Source organism: Panthera uncia (assembly GCF_023721935.1).
Source record: "Panthera uncia isolate 11264 chromosome E2 unlocalized genomic scaffold, Puncia_PCG_1.0 HiC_scaffold_19, whole genome shotgun sequence".
Lineage (NCBI taxonomy): Eukaryota > Metazoa > Chordata > Mammalia > Carnivora > Felidae > Panthera > Panthera uncia.
The window spans coordinates 744,440-764,445 of record NW_026057588.1 but is presented as its reverse complement, the minus strand read 5'-3'; the positions used below and the strand labels follow the sequence as shown (position 1 = coordinate 764,445).

Sequence of the window (20,006 nt, the reverse complement as noted above, 5' to 3'; positions counted from 1 at the left end):
GTCTGCTACTTCTGCAAAGCAGTGCGTTTCTGTAAGCAAAGACTCAAATAAAATACTTAAGGATACATATTCATGGAAAGAAAATTTGAAAACTCTGGGAAGTTATCTAGTCCATGCTGAAAATAATTATTTGAACCCTTCTAAAAAGAGGATTGGATTGACCTTTCAGTCAAATATTCCTGAAAATCAGAGATTTAAAAATGAAGAAAAAAGTGCCAAGTGGCATCAACTTGAGAGGGCCTCCTTTGAGCAGTTGACCTTATAACATAACCACAGCATTTTTAATGGAGGCAGAATTACTGAATGCAGTGAATCTGAGAAAAAATTTAACCAAGGCTCAGATGTTAATAAACATCTGAGGACTCATTTTCCAAAGGACCATTATGAATGTAACAAATGTGGGGAAGTCTTTTATCAAAGTTCAAAACTTATTATACATAAGAGTACACATATGGGAGAGAATCCTTATAAATATAATATATGTGGGAGAGCTTTTAACCAGTTCTCCAATATTGATGATCATCAGAGAATTCACATGGGAAAAAAATCATACAGAAGCGATAAACCTGGGAGCATGTTTAATCATCAGGACTAAATATACATAAGATAATAGGTACTAGAGAGAAAAGGTACATTTGTAAGAAATGTGGCAAAACCTTTGACTGGCACTCAAGACTATCTCAACATCAGCGAATGCATACTAGAGTGAAACCTTATAAATGTGAAGAATGTGGTAAAACCTTTAAGTATGGCTCATCACTATATGGACATAGGAGAATCCATACTGGAGAGAAACTTCACATATGCAAAGAATGTGGGAAAGCCTTTAACTGGGCCTCAAGGCTTCATCATCATCACAGAATTCATACTGAAGAAAAACTTCACAAACGTAAAGAATGTAGCAAGGCCTTTAACCAGCTCACAAGCCTCATTAGACATCATAGAATTCATTCTGGAGAAAAACCTTATGAATGTAAAGAATGTGGTAAAGCCTTCAACCAGCAGTCAATGCTTACTCGACATCACAGAATTCATGCTAGACAGAAATTTTAGAAATCTAAAAAATGTGGCAAGGCCTTTAACAGGCAGTCACACTCAACATCACAAATTTCATACTTGAAAGAATCTTTATCAATGTGAAGAATGTGGGAAAACCCTTAATCACTGTTCAATGTTTACTCCTAATCACAGAATTCATACTGGGTCAAACCTTACAATTTTAAAGAATGTGAGTGAACTTCTTTTTTTTTTTTTTTTTTTTTTTTAATTTTCTTTTCCTTTTGATAGAGAGAGGGAAGGAGAGCGTGAGCATGAGAAAGGGACAGAGGTAGAGAGAGAGAGACTCTCAAGTCTGCTCAGCAAACAGCCTGATTCAGGGCTAGTTCCCATGACACTGGGATACTAACCTGAGCTGAAATCAAGAATCAGTGTAGAATGTCAGCACTGAGAAAGAGCTCCATAGACTCAGATATGAAGAGACAGCTATAAGGAATTGAGATTGACTTTATGGAGCCAATAAAGCCCCCTTGGAATTATCAGCTTAGTACCTTGCTGACAGAGTTTTCAGCAGCCTTGTGAGTTGAGTAAAGAAGATCATTTCTTTTGTTTTTAATATACTTTTTTAAACGTTTATTCATTTTTGAGAGACAGAGAGATAGAGCACAGTAGGGTGGGTCAGAGAGAGAGGGACACACAGAATCCAAAGCAAGGTCCAGGTTCCGAGCTGTCAGCACAGAGCCTGATGAGAGGCTCGAACTCACGAACCATGAGATTATGACCTGAGCTGAAGTCAGGTGCTTAACCGACTGAGCCACCGAGGCTCCCCAAGAAGATAATTTCTTTTTTTTTTTTAATTTTTTAAAATGTTTTATTTATTTTTAAGACAAAGAGACAGAGCATGAGTGGGGATGGGGCAGAGAGAGAGACACACACAGAATCTGAAGCAGGCTCCAGGCTCTGAGTTGTCAGCACAGAGCCCAATGCAGGGGCTCGAACTCACGAACTGTGAGATTGTGACTTGAGCTGAAGTCGGATGCTCAACCAACTGAGCCACCCAGGTGCCCCAAGAAGATCATTTCTTAACAGGTGCAGGAACCTCAGGACATTTGGGGACTTCAACTATAGGTATTGTAGCCAAAGTCTGATGGTAAGTATTTGGCTTGGCTTCTGGGCTTGAAATGCTATTAAAATTAAATCTAGAGATTCATTGTGAAAAGCCCTGGCACAACTGGTTTTAAAGAGTCTTTAAGTCACTGCAGCAACTTCTTATTCAGCATGTCTCCAGAAGCAAGGGAAACAAAAGCAAAAATGAGACTTCATCAAAATAAACAGCTTTGGCACAGCAAAGGAAACCATCAGCAGAATTAAAAGGCAACCAATGAAATGGGAGAAGATATTTGCCAATGACATCAGATAAAGTGTTAGTATGCAAAATCTATAAAGAACTTATCAAACTAAACACCCAAAAAACAAGTAATCCAGTGAAGAAATGGGCAAAAGACATGAACAGACACTCCTCCAAAGAAGACAACCAGATGGGCAACCAACACATGAAAAAATGCTCATCACTTATCCTCAGGAAATACAAATCAAAACCACAATGAGATACCACTTTACACCTGTCAGAATGGCTGACATTAAAAACAACTCAGGCAACAACAGATGTTGGTGAGGATGTGACCTAAATATGTTGTTCCACTTTCTTTTGGCAAAAAGTTTCACTGTTAAAAGTCTAGTGATATTCCAATTTTCTCCTATTTTGCAAATGTAGAAATATATTAAATTCTGTTAAATAGGGGAAAAAAAGAGTCTTTAAGTCAAACCTCTATTCTTGCTGCACTTATGTAAATAACCAGGCCAAGTGTTTTTCTCCTAAACTAGACTTTTTTTGCAATGAAATTTGGCTATGTTTGGTAAAAATGAGGGTGATTATAGTAAAAAATGTTTCAGTGAAACATCTTTGTGGATATTAGACTTAAATGCTATTCATCATAAACTGGACTAAAATGCTGGATCAGTGACATGAAACCTGGTCAACTTTTATTTTTATTTATTTATTTATTTTTTTTAATTTTTTTTTTCAACGTTTTTAATTTATTTTTGGGACAGAGAGAGACAGAGCATGAACGGGGGAGGGGCAGAGAGAGAGGGAGACACAGAATCGGAAACAGGCTCCAGGCTCTGAGCCATCAGCCCAGAGCCTGACGCGGGGCTCGAACTCACAGACCGCGAGATCGTTCGAACTCACAGACCGCGAGATCGTGACCTGGCTGAAGTCGGACGCTTAACCGACTGCGCCACCCTGGCACCCCACTGCGCCACCCTGGCGCCCCTGAAACCTGGTCAACTTTTAATACGTGAAACTCCCAAGGAAGTTTCAGATGACAAAATGGAAGGGGATTTGGACAGACGTTCCCACCCCACCCCCATAATGTGCCAGTTTGGCCTGTGGATAATTTCAGCTGAAAATACCTGAAACTGCAGCCTCAAGAGGAAAACTTCTCCCTCCTTTAACCACACGGAAGAATCTGAAATTGGAAGTCTTTCCCAGAAGAACAATTATTAACAGAGGCAAAGTTTATCTCAGTGACCCATCTGTAAGTCAGGGCAAACATCTAATTACCTAATAGCTGCTCTTACTGTCCTGTGAAGTCCATTCATTTCCTTAGGAGTTCTAGGCACCTACACCATTTTCCTTAGTTCAGGATGATATTTGTACCTCATCTTGCCTGACAGTCTTTGGAATGTCCCCATCTATGTGAATTCCTTGTATGTCTACCTATTAAATTTTATTTTCTCCTGTTAATCTCTGTCATGTCAATTTGATTCTTAGTCCATCCAGAATGACCTTTGAGGGGACAAGAATTCTTGTTTTCTGACAGAGGATTTGATTTTAATACCTCATTTTCTGGCATCCCATTTCAAGTATAAAAAGATGGTTGAGAAGTAGGAAATACTTCTACAAGGGTTGATTAAAAAAAATTTTTTTTAATGTTTATTTTTGAGAGAGAGACAACATGATCAGGGGAGGGGAAGGGAGAGAGGAAGACACAGAATCCGAAGCAGGCTCCAGGTTCTGAGCTGTCAGCATAGAGTCCGACGGCTCTATGGGGCTTGAACATACGAACTGCCAAATTATATAACCTGCACTGAAGTCAGACACTTAACTGACTGAGCCACCCAGACACCCTGAGGTTGGTACATTTAAGCTCAGTTTTTGTCACTATTTCAGAAGGCTCCTTTTTTATTTTTTGCATGGTAACTATCTTGTCACTGTTTTCTTTAAAAGCTTCTAAGTTGCAGTCAAAATATATACCCCATTTAATTTGTTTAGGTGAATAGATGGCTGTCTGGAGGAGGATGTATACGTATACAAATTGAGTATGTCTAGGGGTCTTCATTGAAGCCATGTGAGCGTTAAAATCATGCCATGAGTCCCATGTTACGTTAAAATAAAAAACATCTAGTTAGAATTCAGCCTTTCATTGCCTTGTTACAATAAGGTGAAATTGAGCACTTCTATTGTCCTTAGCTCATCAGAAATAATAGAAATGGTGTAATTTTGTGGGGTAAGGTGAATCTGCAATAAACAGAAAAGAAAAAATATAGTAGATCTCAGAAAAAAAAATGATAGTGCCATTGACTAACAAGGTCTGGTCAGCGGTCAGTGTGTCAATACTCTCCCCAAAATAAGCACTCTTGGCAGCTGCTGGCTGAAATCTTTGAGATGCCCCCACTGGCCAGGGGCCAATGAATCATGTATAGAACATCTACATGGGACTAGGTTCCCGCTGTGCTCACCAAAATAGTAACCAAAGCAAATGAGAGTTTGTCTACCATGTGCAGCAAACCATAAAATCATACATTGAGCTTTTTCAGTAAACCAATTTAAGCTATTTGTATGGACCCACCCAGGAGAAGGAGGAGCTAATGCTCCAAAGACTTGAACTCCTCAATGGCTTGCAAATTAAGGTTTTTAAGGAGGAAATTGGGTTCAACAGTATTCTGATGAGATAGAGCAGAGACTAGATTCAGCTCTCCTCAACCATGAAATCCAGCATTTTTTGACTCCCTGGATAAGGGGTGGGGGGGGAACCAACCTAAAACTCTATGCCTCTTTAGTAGTTTGTGTTGCAGGAATTCAGAGGGAGGATGCTTACTGTGAACACTGGTAAAGATGACCAAACTAGGGTATGCCATGATGAATTCCCTGATCTCTAATTTAGGGGGTATGCCAGAGGACACTTTCCTTTCCTTGGTGTTGTGTTCTTCATTCTCAAGCATGCAGCCCAGTGAAGCCTTGCATGAAACTCCCAATTTGTTTCATTGTTGATTTCTATTGATCAGAGAGCTCAAGGACTGGGTCAGTTTTAGTATCACCAAGAAAGTGAATGCCCTTGATTGGAGACCTGTGAGGCCATGTTAGCAGATGTTACTTAATAACTTTTGGTCATACTTCACCTGGTACCCCAGAGGTGTATTCCATCTCAAAAGTCTTTCAATCAGAAAAATATCTTTCTTCTTTATGTTAGAGGTTTCATTAGGGGCATCTGGTAGTTCTGTCAGTAGGGTAGTGCTGATAACATGTAAGCTAGTGGGGTTGCATTCCAATCTCTTGAGTCTAGGCTACATGTGCCTTGGCTGGTACATCTGTGCCTAGAGGCAGTATGACCTGTGCACTGTTTCTTCTGAACCATCAAGATCAATGCTGGCTTCATTAGATCAATTTTGTGTAGATAGTGTCAGGGAGCATATGAATTTCTTTCCCCTTAAAGGTCCTTCTAGCTGGACTAAGAATCCAATTGGAATAAGACAAATTAACAGGAGAAGATCAAATTAAATTTCATAAGTAGAAGATACCCTCACAGACATGGAAATCCCAAAGATAATCAGGCAAAAGGAGGTATACATGTCATCCTGAACTAAGGAGGCAGGTCTGGGACTTCACAGTGGAGAAATGCCCTTCACAGGGTGATAAGAGCAGATGTTTGGTAATTAGATGTTTGCCCTTTCACACAGGTGGGCGACTCAGATAAGATTGCCTCTGGTAATACTTATTCTGTGTAGAAAAAAAAAAAAAACAACAACCAATTTTGATTCTTCTCTGCAGTTAAGGAGGGGCAAAAGCTTCTCTTGGGCCTACAGGGTGTCAAATGCCTTTGCTCAAAAAACTCTTCATACCAAAGTGTCCCATCTTGGAGAAGCCTCCCCTGGGCCACTAAAGAACATTGCTTTAAGGTAGTCTCTGTACATAGAGCTGTGTGTCATGTTAGATAAACTCTAGTTCAGGTAACCTTGGTTGAAACCTAGTTTGCCTTTATTGGTTGGTTGGCAAAATACTGTCATAAAAGAGGAAAAATAATATAATTGGGTTTTTTTTTAAGTTCATTTATTTTGAGAGAGAAACAGAGCATGTGAGTGGGGGAGGAGCAGAGAGAGTGGAAGAGAGAGAGAGAATTCGAAGTGCTGTCACTGTAGAGCCAGACTCTGGGCTCGAACTCACAAACTGGGGGATCATGACCTGGGCTGAAATTAAGAGTTAGACGTTTCACTGATTGAACCACCCAGGTGCCCCAATATGTTTAGTTTTAGAAAATTTTCTTTTATTTTTTGCATTAACTTACAAAAATTGTTGTGATGTTATCCAGTGACTAGTAAATTTTTGAAGAGGATTATTGTTGCCATTCTTCATATAACCTATACAACCTATAATTGTCATAAAAATTATTCCATTCACTCATCAAATAATATTTTGGGAAACTATTTCCTAGAATTCTACAACATCCTCTCTTCTCTAATGAGGACAATACTGGATTGAAAATTAAAGAATTCAACAAAACTCATACTACTATTTTTAAAATAAATGAGTCTTGCAATATAGGATGAGTCTAAGCCCTATCTGATCACCTCATGGAGCAGAGAAGGAATCCTGGGATGTGAATAGAATGGAGCCTTACATCCAGGTAGGTTGGAATGAACGAAGCAGATGACCAAGGTGAGGTCCAAAGGTCACGCAGGAGACCAAATCTTAAAATGCGGATTGAGAAGCACTACTTGAAATAATTTTCCAGAAGCTTCAGTTCATATCTCCTGCTGTCACAGAAGGACAGTCCTATCCAACACTCACTATCTTCCTATGTCTTCTAAGGATTCTCCTTCTGCTCCCCTGGTCTTCCATCATATTGACAGTGAGGGCCAAACTGCTTTCCATAGTCTGTGGGGGCCTGCATGATCTGCCTGCTTTTCTATGGCTTTGGGGGGGTGGGTGGTGGTCTGGGGAAATCTGTGCATATTTCTGAGGAACTCTATGCTAAGCCATTTTTTTTAAGTTCATTTTTGCTCCATAACAGATGTCAATTGTTACTGTATTTCTTAACAATGATGATTTTCTAATTTTGTCTTGCATATATTAAGTTCACGTGACTGTGTTCTAGATGTTTTCACTTTGTGGTTAGTTTTCTGTGAAATTCAGCTGTGATTTTAATTTCTCAAGTTCTGACAGAACATGCTTGAATGTACATGTGTTTTAAAAGTAGTGAGTTTGATCATTAGTGAAAGTCCCCATATTTATTAAAATGTTTTGTTCATATATATAAATTTCCCTTGAGACAAAAATCATAGGATTTTCATCCACTTTCCTTAAAATGTATCTGAATTGTGGTATGATTAATACCTAAATGTTTATTTTATATAGCTGTGATTCTCAGCATATTTTGCAATAATCGTGGTGTTTCTTTATTCAGAAATGTTTGTTATTGTTGTTGCTTCTAAGGAATGAATAAACAGCCTTGCCATTCTGTGTAAAAACAGGAGTAGCTCTTAATAACACATTCTCTGATGTCATTTAAATATTTATCATACAAAATTTTTAAGTATTTATTTTGAGACAGAGAAAGCAGAAGAGGCAGAGAGAGAGAGAGAGCGAGCGGGAGAGAGAGAATCCCAAGCAGACTCCATGCTGTCAGCACAGAGCTCAGCATGGGGCTCCATCCCAGGAATGGTGAGATCATGACCTGAGACTACAATGGATTTTCTGAACAATTTATGTCATATAACACATGCTACTTCTTCAAATGCTGCTTTTCTTGAGTGCACAGTCTCAGTTTAAAATGAGAGTTATATAGAAGGATGCTTTTATAATAGAGTATCTATGTGTTGTTTTAAAAAAATTTTTTTTCTGGCTGTAGATTTATTCGACACAAAACAATCTCCAGCTTTAATGAGGTGGCTGACCACATCCACAACCAAATCTGCCTGTAAACTGGAATTCAGTTGCTGACCCAGCCCAGGCGCCAACTTCCTTGTTGGCACCAGGGGGCACAGCGTTTCATCTGTTGGTATCTCTGTCAGCTTCCCCTTGTGTGAGACTTGCAGGTCACTTTCCCTCCAGGCCTTTGGGCCATGGCCTCCCTGTCTCAGGACCTCTGTGGGGCAGCGTGGCAGGCATAATCTCAGGGGGCAGGTGGAGGTAAGCGTGGAGATCCTGGATACCCTCATTGGCAAGATAGCAGTAGAAATGTCTGCAGGCAAACTGTTCCTTTATGTAGCCTCATGATTTGAAAGACTGCATGGCCTTCATGATGTGAAGTTGGACATGTTCTTGTCTGCCAGCTCGGGGTGTTCTGGCATGTGGACATCCTTCTTGGCCACCATCACTCCCTCCTTGAAAGGGAGTTCATAAATGGCAATTCAGTTCTTCTCCGGCATCAACATCTTGGCAGCTGCTATGTATGAGACAGGTGCTGGAAAGCTAGAATATCTAGGTTTTATTCAGAATTTTTTAACATTTCTCTTTTTCTTTAAAAAATTGTTTTTTAAACATTTTTTCATTTTTGAGAGATAGAGAAGAGTGTGAGCAGGGGAGGGGCAGAGAAAGAGAGGGAGACAGAATCCAAAGCAGGCTCCAGGCTCTGAGCTGTCAGCACAGAGCCCGTCACCGGGCTCGAACCCACGAACACCAGATCATGACCTGAGCCGAAGTTGGACACTCAACTGACTGAGCCACCCAGGCACCCCAACATTTCTCTTACTCTTGTTTTGCAATTCAGTAACACAGCTTCCTGTTTAATGATGGTTTCCACAGCATTAATTAGTTGTGCTTTTGTTTTTTAATCTATGTTTTATAATTTTGGATAACAATTCAACCCAGTACTTGAAGACCATGTAGGGTTTAATTCAAATAGGATTTGGGTTAGACATGTCAATTGCCAATAAAAGTATACGTGTATTGGGGCGCCTGGGTGGCTCAGTCGGTTGAGTGTCCGACTTCGGCTCAGGTCATGATCTCACAGGCATCAGGCTCTGTGCTGACTGCTTGCTCAGAGCCTGGAGCCTGCTTCAGATTCTGTCTCCTTCTCTCTCTGCCCCTCCCCCGCTCACGCTTTGTCTCACTCTGTTTCTCAAAAATAAATAAAATGTAAAAAAAAAAAAAATTAAAAAAAAAGTATACATGTATTGTTTGTATAAATACTACCTATACATTGTTGGTTCATGACTTACCACATTTGTTTTTTTTTTCTTGGTTAGTTGTCAGTGGTTGTTTTATCCTGTCTGTTTTATCCTGGGTAAGTTGTCATAATAGAATTAGTGTTGTCATCTATTTGGGAATGAATTCATATTCTCTTTGGGAGAGAAACACCTTTTTGAATTGAAATTAATTTTTTAAAACTCACATCTATGGGGCCCCCGGGTGGCTCAGTCAGTTAAGTGTTTGACTCTTGATGTCAGCTCAGGTCATGATCTCATGGTTCATGGGTTTGAGCTGAACATTGGGCTTCACACTGTGCAGAGACTGCTTGTGATTCTTTCTCTCTCTTCCTCCCCTGCTCTCTCTCTCAAAATAAACTTTAAAAAAAGCCCACTGCAAATTCATAAAAATAACTTAAAAAACTCATATCTCTATCAATTTTAGGTGTCATAATTTATTCTTAATTGTGGCAAAAAATATATGCCATGAAATGTACCATTTTAATCTTTTTTTTTTTTTTTTTTTTTTTTTTGAGAGAGAGAGGGCACAAGTGAGCAACGGGCAGAGACAGGGATAGAGAGAGAATCCCATGTGAGGCAGAGAGAGAAGCAGGGTTAACCCGAAGCAGGGCTTGTGCTCACCCAAAGTGGGGCTCAAGCTCACCTGAAGTGGGGCTCCAACTCATGAATTGTGAGATCATAACATGTGTTGAAGTCAGATGCTTAACTGACTGAGCCACCCAGGTGCCCCTTAACCGTTTTTTTACTAAAGTGTTAAGTGTATTTACATTATTGTAAAGTCAATCTGGAGTTTTCTCATCTTGCAAAACTGAGACCCAATACCTTTTAAGCAGCCAGTTTGACATTGGTCTCCATTTCTAAGCCCCTGGCATGCTTTCTCTCTCTCTTTCTCTTTCTCTCTCTCCCCTCCTTCCTCCCTCCCTTCTTGCCTCTCCATCCACCCATCCATCCATCCATCCATCCATCCTTTCCTCCCTCCCTTCCTGCCTTCCTGCCTTCGTCTGCCCATCGTTTCATCCTTCCTTTTTCGTGAGGTTCTCGATACTAGGTTAGTCACTTAAATGAATCATAGTGTAGCTCTCTGTGACTCATTTATTTCACTTAACATAATATCATCACATCTTAACCATGTGTATAAAGTGACAAGATGTGTTTCTTTTTTAAAGCTGGGTATTATTCTAGTGCACGTATATGCTACATTTTCTTTATTTGTTCATGAACATTTCTATTGTTTTCATTTATTAATGGTTTTCTGAATAATGCTGCTATGAAACTGCTTTTGCAAATATCTCTTGAAGATAGTACTTTGAATTCTTTTGGTTATATATGCTCAAGTGGGAGGGCTGGATCATATGAAATATGATTTAAAAATTTTTGAGGAAACTCCATTCTCTTTTCCATAGTGGTTGTGCCATTTGCATTTCCTCTAGTGGTGCATAAGGGTTCCAATTTCTAGTCTTGCTTTCCAACATGTGTAGGTTTTGTTGTTGTTGTTGTTGTTGTTGTTTAATGGTGGGATCTGAACGGGTGTGAGGTGATACCTCACTGCTTGATTTGTATTTCTCTAATGAATAGGGATTTTGAGCATCTCTCATATGCTTGTCAATTTGTATATCTTCCTTGGATTATGTCCATTCAATCCTTTGTCCATTTTTTAATCATGCTAGTTGCTTTTTGGTTGTTGTTGCAAGAGTTCTTTCTATATTCTAGATGTTAATTCTTTATGCTGTAGAGGCTCTGTAAAAAATTTCCTTCCATTTCTCAGATTGCCTTTCTACTCCAGTTTCCTTAGAATTACTTTCTCTGAATTCCATGAGTTTAAATATATTGTGTTTCATTTCATTAGCCTCAAGATATTTACTGGTTATTTTTTGAATTTCATTTTGACCCATTGATTGTTCAAGAGCGTGTTGTTCAATTTCCAAATATTTGTGGAATTTCCAATTTTCCATCTGGTATTCATTTTTAGTTCCATTCCATTGTGGTCAAAAAAGATACTGGTATGATTTTAATCTTCTTTATTTTGTTAAACTTATTTCATAGACAAATGGGTTGTCTCTACTAGAGAATGTTCCATGTGTGATTGAGAAGATTGTGTATTCTGCTCTTGCCTGGTGGAGTGATCTATGTTATGTCCATTATATGTAATTGGTCTATAACATTGTTCAAGTACTCTCCTTATTGAACTTGAATGTAGTCTTTTTATCCAGTTAAATCGAAGTATTACCCTTCGCTACTATCATGATGCTGTTTATATCTTGCTTCAGTTCTGTCTTTTGTGCTTCATATATATGTGATCTCTGGTGTTAGGTGCACATATAATGATAATTGTTCTGGTACCTGAGTAATTTCATCTCTTTATCTACATATAATGCCATTTTTCTGTTCCTGCACTCTTTGCACTTAATGTGTATTGTCTGATATTAATATGGCCACCTGTGCCCTCTTTTGGTCTCCATTTGCATAAAATGTTCATTTAAATACTTTTACTTGCATCTTATGTGTGTCCTTAGATTCGATGTGACTCTCTTGCAGACAAGAGGTTGTTGGATTTTGTGTTTTACTCACTCAGCCAGTTTATGCCTTTTAATGGGGGAGTTTAATTTACTTACCATCAAAGTAATTACTGAAAGGGAAGGGCTACTACTGCTGTTTTTTCATAGTTTTCTATACTTCTTGTGCCTATTTCATCCCACTTTTCCTCTTTTATTGTGTTCCATTATGTTTTTTGATGTTTGTAGTGATATGTTTTCATACCATTCTTATTTCCTTTTTGTGTCTTCTATAGTTTTGTTTTGTTTTGTTTTTGGTTATCATGGGGATACTTAAAACATCTCAAAGCTGATATTGTCAATATGTACACAAATGTACTACTTAAAATGTCCACCCCTGCACCCACTTTATGTCACCAATAACCCAAATTATTTTGTTTTATACTCTATAATTTAGATATATCATTTTTGTGCCTTAAAAAAATTGTCACAAAAAAAGCAATTTGTGCTATTCATAGCAATAGTCCAGTTTTCTCTACTTGTGTAAACACTTACATTTACCAGAGAGCTTTATATTTTCATGTGGTTTTAGTTACTATTTAGAATCTTTTTAAATTCTAAATAGTATGCTTAACCGATTGAGCCCCTACAATATTTTTGGTTGATATTTTCTGATCTTTAAGTACTTGAATATATTATCCTATGCACTTCCTCATATATGTTCTGCTGAGAAACTATTCATATTCTTAGAGGAGCTCTTTTGCACAAGTTGGATTGCTTTTCTCATGATGTTTCACAATTCTCTGTTCACATGTGATTTTTGATAAATTAATTATAATACAACACTGTGTTAATGTCTTGACATCTATCCTACCTAGAATTCATAGAGGTTCTTGAATTTGTCTTTTTTCACAATTGTGAGAATTATAAACCAATAGTTCTTTATGTAAGCTCTCTACCTCCTTTCACTCTCCTCTCCTAAGGGGATCTCCTTAACGTGTATATTGGTCCACTTGTTGGTATCCCATAAGTCCCTTAGACTCTGTCCTTTTCCACATGTTTTTTTTTCTCCTCTCAATGGGTAACTTAAACTAATGAGTCTTTAAATTGTCTAATTCTGGGGCCCCTGGGTGGCTTGGTTGGTTGAGCGTCTGACTTCGGCTTAGGTCATGATCTCGCAGTTTGTGAGTTTGAGCTGTGCGTCAGGCTCTGTGCTGACAGCTCAGAGCCTGGAGCCTGCTTCAGATTCTGTGTCTCCCTCTCTCTCTGCTCTTTCCCCGCTCATGCTCTGTCCCTCTCTGTCTCTCAAAAATGAATAAACATTAAAAAAAATTAAATTGTCTAATTCTTTCTTCTGCTTGATCAAGTCTGTTGCTGGCCCTTTAGTGTAATTTTAAATTCAGTTATTGTGCTTTTCAGCTCCCAATTTATACTTGGTTGTTTTTCATACTCTGTCTCTTTTGATTTTCATTTAAGTCATGCATAGTTTACTGGATATCATTTAGTTACTTATCTATTTTTGCCTCTTCCTTCATGAGCACCTTTATGATAGTTATTTTGAATTCTTTGTCAGGTAATTAATAGTTTTCTATTAATTTAGAGCCAGTTTTGTAGTTTTATTTTGCTCCCTTGATTGGAACATGTTTTTCTGTTTCAATGTATGCCTTGTGATCTTTTGGTGAGGATTGGGAATTTATTTTTCTTAATTTTATTTAAATCCAAGTTAGTTAACATGTAGTGTAATAATGGTTTCAGGAGTAGAGTTTAGTGATTCATCACTTCCATATAACACCCAGTGCTCATTCCAACAAGTGCCCTACTTAATGCTCATTGCCCATTTAGCCCATCCCCCCACCCAACACCCCTCCAGCAACCCTCAATTTGTTCTCTGTATTTAAGAGTTTCTTCTGGTTTGCCTTCCTCTCTGTTTTTATCTTATTTTTCCTTCCCTTCCCCTATGCTCATCTGTTTTGTTTCTTAAATTCCACATGAGTGAAATCATATGATATATATGTTTCTCTGACTTATTTCACTTAGCATAATACAGTCTAGTTCCATCCATGTTGTTGCAAATGGCAAGATTTCATTCTTTTTGATTGCCAAGTAATATTCCTGTGTGTGTGTGTGTGTGTGTGTGTGTACACCACCTTTTCTTTATCCATTCATCTTTCAGTGGGCATTTGGGCTCTTTCCACAATTTGGCTATTGTTGATAGTGCTGCTATAAACACTGTTGTGCATGTGCCCCTTAGAATCAGCATTTTTGTATCCTTTGGATATATATCTACTAGTGCAATTTCTGGGTCATAGGGTAGCTCTATTTTTAATTTTTTGGGGAAACTCCATACTGTTTTCCAGAGTGACAGCACCAGTTTGCATTCCCACCAGCAGTGCAAAAGGGTTCCCTTTCTCCACATCCTCACCAACATCTGTTGGTGGCTATGTTGATAATTTTAGCCATTCTGATAGGTGGGAGATGGTGGGAGATGGTATCTCATTGTGGCTTAAATTTGTATTTCCCTGATGATGAGTGGTGTTGAGCATCTTTTCATGTGTCTGTTAGCCATCTGGATGTCTTCTTTGGAAAAGTGTCTGTTCATGTCTTTTGCCCATTTCTTCACTGGATTATTTGATTTTGGGGCATTGAGTTTGATAAATTCTTTATGGATTTTGGATACCAACTCTTTGTCTAAAATGTCATTGCAAATATGTTCTCCCATTCCATAGGTTGAATTTAGTTTTGTTGATTGTTTCCTTCTCTGTGCAGTAGCTTTTCATCTTGATGCAGTCCCAGTAGCTCATGTTTGTCTTTCTTTCCCTTGCCTCCAGAGACAGATCTCGTAAGAAGTTGCTCTAGTCTAGATCAAAGAGCTTGTTGCCTGTTTTCTCCTCTAGGATTTTGATGGTTTCCTGTCTTACATTTATGTCTTTCATCCATTTTGAGTTTATTTTTGTACATGGTGTAAGAAAATGGTATAGGCTCATTCTTCTCCATGTTGCTATCCAGTTTTCCCAACACCATTTGTTGAAGAGAAGGTCTTTTTCCCATTGGATATTCTTTCCTACTTTGTTGAAGATTAGTTGGCCATACGTTTGTGGGTCCATTTCTGGGTTCTCTATTCTGTTCCATTGATTTATGTGTCTGTTTTTGTGCCACTATCATATTTTCTTGATGATTACAGCTTTGTAATACAGCTTAAAATTTGGAATTGTGATGTCACCAGCTTTGGTTTTCTTTTTCAACATTGCTATTCAAGGTCTTTTGTGGTTCCACACAAATTTGAGAATTGTTTGTCCTAGCTCTGTGAAAAATGCCAGCGTTATTTTGATAGAGATTGTATTGAATGTGTAGATTGCTTTGTGTAGTATTGATATTTCAACAATATTTTGTTCTTCCAATCTATGAGCATGGAATGTTTTTCCATTTCTCTGTCTTCTTCAGTTTCTTTCATAAACTTTCTATAATTTTCAGTGTACAGATCTTTTACCTCTTTGGTTAGGTTTATTCTTGGTATTTTACGTTTTGGGTACAATTGTAAATGGAATTGATTCTTTGATTTCTCTTTCTGCTGCTTTATTATTAGTGTATAGAAATGCAACTGAGGGATGCTTGGGTGGCTCAGTAGGTTAAGCATCCAGCTCTTAATTTCAGCTCAGGTCATGGTCTCATAGTTCGTAGGATCAAGCCCTGCATCAGGCTCTGCTCTGACAGTGCAGGACCTGATTCAGGTTCTCTCTCTCTCTTTCTCTCTCTCTCTGCCCCTCCTCCACTGATGCATGCTCTCTCTTTCCCACTCTCTCTCAAAAAAAAAAAAAAGGAAGAAAGAAAGAAAATAAATGCAACTGATTTCTGTACACTGGTTTTATTCTATCTTGTGACTTTGCCGAATTTATGGATCACTTCTAACAATTTTTTGATGAGTCTCTTGGGTTTTCCATGTTGAATTATCATGTTATCTTCAAAGAGTGAAAGTTTGACTTTTCCCCTTTGCTGCTTTCATAATTCTTTCTTGTCTGTGTATTTTGTGAATTTGACTATGATATGCCTTGGTGATGCTGGGTTTTTGTTGAATCTAATGGGAGTTCTATGTGCTTCTTGGATTTTGATGTATGTGTCCTTTTCCAGATTAGGAAATTCGCTCACATAAGCCTCCTGCCCATTTTTCTCTATCTTCATCTTCTAGGACTCTTATGATTCAAATGTTATTTGTCTTTAATAAGTCACCAATTTTTCTAAGTCTTCACTCAGCTCTCTAGTCTCTGGTGTGGGAATTTTGTGCCCTTAGAGACATGCGATCAGGTACCCCTCCTTTGTCTCAGGTTTCTGTCCACTCCCCCACCTTTACCCTGTTTGTGTCCAGGCTGTGTGCCTTCCAGATGGTGCCTCCCTCCAGAGTTTTATCTAAGATTGGGCAATGTTTCAAAACCCCATACTTCAGAGATCACTGCAGCTTGGACCCACACTGATTATCTGGGGTGGGTCTTGCTGAGCAATGGCTGGGTGCCAGCTTGTCCCAGAAAACACTTGCATGATTGTACAGCAGCAGAGGCTCAGAGTTTATGGTAAATCCCAATACACAGCTGGGATCTGGTTTTGCTGTGCTCTGGCATCTTTTTTCCAATATCCATAAATGTGGCAGCTCTCTAGGATCTGCTGGAACTTTTGCCCAGAGGGAAGCTGTATGGCCCCTAAGCCTCTATCAAATGCATTTCAAGCAGGGGAACCACTTCTGCCCATGTGGCACATGGAATCCTTAGACTGCGATCCTGCTTCTGGGGATTTGCCCTACTTCCTCACCAGAGCACCACCAGGCACTGAGAGCTCCAAAACTTCAGACTCTGTGCTCCACTGTTTATAGAATCCTGGTGGTATTGAAACCCTCTCCTTTCTCCCTGTCAATGGTTTTGGGGAACAGATTTCTTGTCCACTCCTCTACAAATATTTAAATATTTTCACTCTTTGTCTCCAGCTACTTTCGGGGGTAATGGTGTTCTTGTGCAATCACAGTGTGCTGCACTCTCCCCTTTCTCTTTCTCTCTCTGTCCTCTCTCTGTGAAAACTGCTCCCTAAGGTCTGAGTCTCTGCAGCTTTTCTCTCCCCCAATTCACCTTTCCATACCACATACCTGCCAAGTTCTCTTGCTCAAATTATGCAGATTGTTGTTTTAATCCTTAGATCAACTTCCTAGGTGTTCAAAATGGTTTGATCCTGATCTAGCTGTGTTTCAGGGACAAGACAAGCTCAGGATCCCCATAATGAACCAATCCTCGAGGATTGGGAATTTAAAAAACAGCCATCAGGGCGCCTGGGTTGCTCAGTCGGTTGGGTGTCCGACTTTGGCTCAGGTCATGGTCTCACAGTTTGTGAGTTCAAGCCCTGCATCGGGGTCTGTGCTGACAGCTCAGAGCCTGGAGCCTGCTTTGGATTCTGTGTCTCCCCCTCTCTCTGCCCCTCCCCTGCTCATGCTCTGTCTCTCTATATCTCTCAGTAATGAATAAACATTAAAAAACAAAAAACAGCCTGTGGTCCCAGGATTTATGGACTTGCTTAAATGGAGAACACAACAGCCAGCTGTACAGTAATTCTGGGGTCTGTCAAACACTCTGGAGATGTGTAATGTCTGAGTGCTTGTAATTTCACAGTTAAACAATTATTGTTTCATGTTAATTGCACATGATACACCCCCTCTTGATGTTCCTCAGCTCTGCATTCTCTCTCGTGTTGGAACAAATACTTACCTATTCTGTGAATAACCACTACAATGCAACAAGAGGGTGTTCCCATTCCCTCAGCCCTCCATTTCAGGCATGACAGAAATAAGTCCTCCAGGCAGCTGCAAAGAATCAGACTGTTGCCCATATACATCACTCACGTCTTTCTCTCCTGAGCAGAGTTGAGAGTTTTCTCACAGTGTTGCCATGGAGTGCCAGGTAGGGTGAGCAGCTACTGTGGGCAAGTATAACAAACTTTTCTTCTTTCTTCAAACTGGATCTTCTTCATTTGTGCTTGCCTGTGGGTGCTGTGTTCTCCCAACTGGCTTTTGGAGCACTCAAAAAGGCAATTTGGTCAATTTGTGTCTTCATGGAGGAACAAAGTCTTGGTGCTTCCTATTTCTCCATCTTCCCAATGCCCTATGATGGATATGAATTTTGTACATTAACATTTTAAAGTATATATATACATAAGTGCAATAAGTGGGTTAATTCTTTTGATAACTTCCAGCTATATCTTCTCATCACATCCTGGGATTGTTGACAAAGACAGGGGAAGAAGATTTATTCCCTATAGTGGTACTGGGAAGATATGGAAGCTGTGGCTTCAAGAATTTGGTTAATAAAAGACTAAGAAGGTGATGGAAAAAGTTGAAGGGTAGAAAGAATGTTATAATGGATGTAACTAAACTGGGACAATTACCTTTAAAGGAATCCTTACTCCCAGAAGAGATAAAGAATATAAAACATTTGGGGAAAGCCCCAGTTTAAGACACTGATGTTTGCAGAAGAAGGTCTTTATGAACACAAAGACCCAAATCCATTTTTTTTTTTTTAGCATGTGTATTCTCTGAAAGGAAATTTGGAAATTCTGGAAAGCTACATATTCCATGCTGAAAGTAATGTTTTGGACCATTTCAAATATATGAAGGATTAATTACTCGAGCATTTTTGTAGATTAGAACTTTGAAAATAAAGATTTAAAAGGCTAAATATATATAGGGGAGCCTGGGTGCTTCAGTCGGTTAAGCGTCCGACTTCGGCTCAGGTCATGATCTCACAGTTCCTGAGTTCGAGCCCCGCATTGGGCTCTGTGCTGACAGCTTAGAGCCTGGAGCCTGCTTCAGATTCTATGTCTCTCTCTCTCTCTGCTCCTCCCCTACTCATGCTCTCTCTCTCCTTCAAAAATTTAAAAAAAAAAGGATAAATATAATCAATTTGAGAAGTCCTTTTCTAAAGGTTCATTATTCTTCTACCAACAAATTCTTCCTTGTTCCAAAGTCCCTAATTTTGATAAACATGGGAGCGTCTTTATCCAACCATCACTGTTAAATAGGTTTCACATAATACACAGCCTACAGCAACTATGTGTAATGCCTTAGGAAGGCCTTTTGTGAGGACTTTATCTTTAATAAGTATCAAAGTGTTTATAGTGGAGACAGAACTTATGAATACAACGAATCTGGGGAAAACATTTACAAGGTTGAAATCATAATAAAGTTTAGAGAACTCACTTTCCAGATATCATTATAAAAGAAAAAATGTCAGAAAGTCTTTTTTTCAAAGCTTCAGCCTTTTTATATGTCATTGTATTCTTACTGAATAGAAGAATTACAAATGTAGTGAATGTGGCAAATCTTTTTTCCAGTCTTCAAAACTCACTCATCAATAGATTTCGTACTGAGAATAAACCTTACATATGTAAAGAATGTGGCAAAGTCCTTAACCAGTAATCAAAATTATCTGGAAGGTACATACTGGGGAGAAACCTTGAAAATGTCAAGAATGTGGCAAAGCCTTTAATCAGCACACAAACCTTTCTGAATATAAGAGAATATTTACTGGGAAGAAATATTAGAAATCTGAACAATTTGGTGAAGCCTTTAACCACTGCTTAAATCTTCTTTGATATCAGAGTATACATTCCTGGGAAAAACCTGAACAATATAGAAATCATAGCAAAGCCTTTCACCAGGACTACAACCTAAGTTAAACAAGCATACTGGGGAAAAAACTTATAAATGTAAAGAATGTGGAATGCATGTAAAGAATGTGGAAAAGCTTTACATGGAACTCAACATCAGAGAATGTATAGTGGATAATAACCCTTGAAATGAACAGACAAAAAAAGTTGTTGTGAATGTACATATCAGAAAAAGAGAGAATCATACAACATAAAAATTTAAATATGTAAAGCTGGCAATGTGCAAGATGAAAAAAATATATAACAGCAGAAAATTCACAGTGAAAAGCACTAAGTGTACACGACTTTTTAGATATTAATCTAAATCAGAGTATTTGTTACCGAGAATAAAAC

General features: G+C 38.7%; 1 protein-coding gene and 1 pseudogene across 1 annotated transcript in view; one reads left to right on the top strand and one right to left on the bottom strand.

Moving 5' to 3' along the window:
* Positions 1 to 436: 436 nt before the first annotated feature.
* LOC125916068 (zinc finger protein 91-like) overlaps positions 437 to 20,006 on the top strand; it is a 45,071-nt gene continuing 25,501 nt past the window's right edge. The window contains 2 exon segments of the mRNA XM_049622243.1: positions 437 to 581; positions 584 to 1,051. Of these exon segments, the coding sequence (XP_049478200.1) occupies positions 452 to 581; positions 584 to 1,051 (598 nt within the window). The 5' untranslated portion in view covers positions 437 to 451.
* On the bottom strand, positions 8,178 to 8,712 carry LOC125915650 (40S ribosomal protein S10-like; annotated as a pseudogene).